Source organism: Microtus ochrogaster, chromosome 24, assembly GCF_000317375.1.
Source record: "Microtus ochrogaster isolate Prairie Vole_2 chromosome 24, MicOch1.0, whole genome shotgun sequence".
In the NCBI taxonomy this organism is placed as follows: domain Eukaryota; kingdom Metazoa; phylum Chordata; class Mammalia; order Rodentia; family Cricetidae; genus Microtus; species Microtus ochrogaster.
In genome coordinates, this window is record NC_022024.1 from 35,024,257 (window position 1) to 35,028,867 (window position 4,611).

At 48.9% G+C, this 4,611-nt stretch overlaps 1 protein-coding gene across 1 annotated transcript in view; it reads left to right on the forward strand.

Annotated features, from left to right (window-relative positions):
• Window positions 1-4,611, forward strand: part of C24H12orf75 (chromosome 24 C12orf75 homolog) — a 29,282-nt gene that overhangs the window by 22,929 nt on the left and 1,742 nt on the right. The window contains exons 3-5 of the mRNA XM_005358240.2: window positions 2,819-2,854; window positions 3,486-3,565; window positions 3,876-3,913. Of these exons, the coding sequence (XP_005358297.1) occupies window positions 2,819-2,854; window positions 3,486-3,565; window positions 3,876-3,880 (121 nt within the window). The 3' untranslated portion in view covers window positions 3,881-3,913. The remainder of the gene's footprint in view (window positions 1-2,818; window positions 2,855-3,485; window positions 3,566-3,875; window positions 3,914-4,611) is intronic.

Consider the following 4,611-nt stretch of genomic DNA (forward strand, 5'->3'; position numbering starts at 1 on the left):
TAGTGGCCAGACAGCAAAAGGGAGAAGCACAACCTGTGTGCTTTCCCATGGATGCGCAGGTGGTCATGCGTGTTTGGTTGTGCGCATGTGTCTGCATGTACACGGGCACGCCAGAGGACGGCCTTGGGAAGTCAAGAATGCCATCTGCCGTTTTCAAATCCTGTAGCAGTAATAATAAAAACCCAGAGAAGTAAGGCAGCCAAGCCACTAGAGAAGTCTTACCTCTACCAAGGCTTGGTGACCACAGACTAAGCCGACTAAGCCTCTCTTCTCCTCCTGTTTTATATTCCTTCCAGTGCTGGGATTAAAGGCGTGACTCCCTGGAACTGGGATTAAAGGTGTGAGCCACCGGCTCCCGGATCTATTTCTGAATTGATTTTGTGTAGCCAGGGGAGGCCTTGAACTCACAGAGATTCATTTGACTCTGTCTCCCAAATCGTGGGATTAAAGTTGTGTGTCACCATTGCCTGACTTCTGGTCTTCAGGCAAGATTTATTTATCAAAATACAAATAATATACCACTACAAAATTTAACTTTTATCACAACTTCATACTTGAGCAGTTTCTTCTACATCACCCCGCCCCCTAACTCCTCCCATGTCCCCCTCCCTCCCAGATTCACAATCTCTTCAAACATGCATATATATCTGAGCCCATTTAGTGTTGCTCACGCGGACGTGTGTCTAGGGATAACCCCTTGGGATTGAAGGACCTATGCGCGAACCCACCCTGGAGGAAACTGATTCTTCCTCTCTTAGAAGCCATTGCCCATTCTTCTAGGAGAGGGACAGAACTTCCTCCGTCCATGTTGGTACATCAACTGGTATGGTTCAACCTTGCTTTTGAAACAGAATCTCCCACTGGCTTGGCGCTTGCCCATTAGGTAGGCTAGGTGTGTTTTTTCTGTGTGCATTTGTGTTCCGTGTGTGCACATGCGTGCCTGTGTTTGCATGTCTTGTTCTTGTATTTGTATATGTGCATTTGCACGTTTGCATATGTTTGTTTGTGTGGATATGTTTGTCTACATATACGTGTGTGTATTCATGTACATGCGTGTGTGTACATGTGAAGGACTTCTGCTAGAAAATGGCATGTCCCAAATGATATCGGCCTATGTATTTGTGTGTCTCTGTTCATGTGTGCTGGGCTTCTTTCGGAAAAATGTCACATTCCAGTGATCTTTCCCAGGGCAGCCTAGCAAGGTGACTCTTGGAAATCTAAACTTTCTCACCCCTGCTCCCTGAGCTCAGCGGGCACCTCTTCACCTGCTTGCTCCACAGCTTGGCTGTTCGTGAGCGCAAGGACGCTGTAGACAGATAGGACTCTCAGCTGGAGCTTAAAACCCCCTCACCTTAAGGCAGTTCTATCGGCCTGTTGGGCTTTTGGCTCTGCAACCCCAGGCCTCCCTCTTCCCAGGAACCTGAAGCTTGCTAAAACATTCTTCCTGTATGAGGCCCGTGTGGCTGGGGAGAGCCACTCCACCAAGCCTGGGAATGTGTGCTCACCTTCATATTCTTAGGGCAGGCTTCGGTTTCTGCTGACGGCTGGGTGAATGCTGGCTTGGACTTTTCCTTCCCCCGAGGAGATCCATCAAGAGCAATCAGCTGCTTCTGTTCCTCCTCTGCCTGGACCTGGTTTTCCAGATGATTCTGATGTAAAAGCTGGTCGGGAAAAGCTCTATAGGTTGGGGAAAGGAATGGCATAGCAACAGGAAAAATTTGCTAAGATGATGACTCTTAGCAGCAGCTACGGGCTCCTTCTAAAATGACTACAGCCCAGCCAGGATTCTCCCCCAGCTTTCTTCCTCTTCCCTTGAGTGGGATGGTGTAAGTTGGAGCTGGGGCTGGGGCTGTGCCGGTGTCTCCAATACAAATTAGCAGGGCTAAATCGGCGAGTCTGGAATCACACAGGTGGGTTCAGACTCTGTCTCTGTTCTGTGCTGTAACCTTCAGTTCTATAGAACCATGGCTTTTCATCTTCAAAGGGAACTGAATGCCGATTGAGAAGGATGGGGATGAAGGTGTCTGGAATAGCCTCATGAGCCAGTGGAGTTGGGAGGCAGGCGATGCTCAGTGCTTTCCTGAGCTTGGCACGGAGGCAGCTTCACCTCTGAGAAACCAGCACAGTGATCTCTTGATGGGGCTAGTTCTGGACGTTTCTCTTTCTCCTTGCACGAAAGGCCATGGAGCCTAGGGCACGAGTGCCCACCTGAACATTTTTGGTCTCCAGGATTCTCTGCACTGAAGTCTGGGGTTGAAATTCTCAGGTGTTGGAAGAGCACAGATGCGTCTCATCCTTACCTGATACCCAGGAGGGACTGGTTGATAGTGACTCGCTTCATTTTACTTGGCTCCATCCTTTGAACAGAGGGAAATAAATTTGGCATTAACTCTTCCCCTTCCACTACTGCAGTTGTGCTGTTCCAGGGACACAGGGGGCTCCATGTCAGGGAGGGCAGGCAGGAACTGAGGGGTTCCCTGCTAGAGCCCTTACCGTAGAGCCAAGGTCCAGGCAGCTTGTAGCGGTCACTCACCCAAGGGCTGGCGGACAGTTTTCTCAGTCTCAGGCTGACCCCTGTCCATGATCAGGTTTGGCAGCCGGGCTTTCTAGCTTTTGCTGAACATATCTATTTTGATATGTAGAAAATCGTCCGACCTTTACTGTGTGGTCAGAGCCAGGCAGAGCGCTGGGCTGGGGATGTACAGGGCAGGTAGCAAATGTGAAACCAGCCACCGTAACCTCGCCTTCTCCCGTGACCGAAGCTGAAGTGTCTGCTGTGTAACCGCACGGCTCACGGCAACTGTTTCTGGGCTTTTAGGACAGAAGACTCAATAACGGACGAAGAGAAGAGGAGGTATGTGTGCCGTCGCAGCCTGTGTCACGTGAGTGATTTTGGCCCTAGTGCACGGATGTAACCACTCTGGCACAGGACGATGACACACTCCGTCAGGTGACACACTAGCAGGGACATGGGACCTGAAACAGCAGAGGCCCAGACCCAGGATCTCAGCTGCGACCCAGCAGCTCTGCCCTGCGAGTGTGGCTTTGCCATCTGTTCTGCCCCTGCCGATTCCCCCTCCTCACCTCTGCGCCCCTCTGCTCTGCGTTCCCTGGCATCCTGCCTCACGCTGCCCATGTCTTTCCCTGTGAGGAAGTGATTTTTGAATATCCACGTTCCCTAATGCCACAGGGATCTCTGAGTTTTCCCTACGCGGTGCTGGATGCCGGTCACATATCACTCGACTAAACATCACTATGTGTACTTAGCCCGTTTCTTGTCTTTCTCGTTATAAGAAGTTAAATTTTTTTGCTTATTTAATGGAGCTATTTTTCCAAAGCTTCCTTTTAACATAGAAAAACGTGAATCTTTGAAAAGTCATGAGTTATCGTCACAATCATTTAATCGTTTGGAGTGGTTCGTCCTTTATTTTTTGATGGTTCTCTCCCTCTAGCGCCCTTAAATTGATCTAATTTCTTTCTTAAAGAAACTATGGCGGAGTGTACGTTGGTCTGCCTTCTGAAGCTGCCAATATGGTGTCTAGTCAAGCAAAGACAGTACGGAAAAGTAAGCAAGGGTTGTGTGGGGCTTATTTTCTTAAAAACGCGCGCGCGCGTGTGTGTGTGTGTGTGTGTGTGTATGTGTGCGAGCGCGTGCTCACTTGCATATTATGGGTGTGTCTGTGTGAGCACACATGTATGGGCGTGTGTATATATGTACGGGTGTGTCTGTGTATATATGTGTGTGTATGTATATGCATGTGTGCCTGTCCATCTGTCTGTGTATGTGTGTGTGATATTGTTTGTAGCTTTGTGGGAAATTATAATGAATTTTTAAAAAGATCTAAACACTAACTGTTATTAATTTTCTCTCGAAGATTAGAGGAAGATAACGTGATATCTGGACAGTCAAGAGGTACTGTGTCTCTTACTGAATTGTCTTGAGTGATTAGCCTCCATAATGAACGGACTGCTTGTAGTGTCTCTGTGCGGCTAAGAGATCCTGCATGCCAGGTCCATTTCCTCCTGAACTGCCATGGTTTCACTTCGGTCTTTCCCAACTCCAGTGTAATTTGTTCACTAAGCGTGAACTGCATGCCTGGCTAAGACATCAGGGCTCACCAAAACTCAGGAGGGCTTAGAACTTGAATGACAGCTGGAAGGTCTCGGTCACAGACTCTGGCTAGGACTCGGGGGTCGGTATACACAGCGTGTAGCAGTAGAGTTCAGGAGGAGAGGCGTCCATCACTGGCTGAGATGGGTGCTCGTCCCGGCTGACACAGGAGCAGGTATGTGGGGAGGGAGAATTTCTATTCTCTTGGTCCCATAGCGTGGGCTGTGTTTGGCTCTTCACTCTGTGCTCACCAAACACACCCAGCCTCTTTTGCAGCCCCCACTCAGGAGTGCTGTTTCCCGAGAGAGTCCATTTTCTGTTGGAAGTCAGACTCTTCCCCCACTGGCTGAACAGGTTACTTTTCCTTTGTGACCTCCGTCTCATAATCTGTAGACTGGATCTTTTGCTTAGACACGAAGGTTGTTGTAGCATTAAATGAAATAAACGGTAGCTTTTGCTTTCCTCATTGCCCCCTTCTTTCTTTTCTTTTTTCTTTCTTT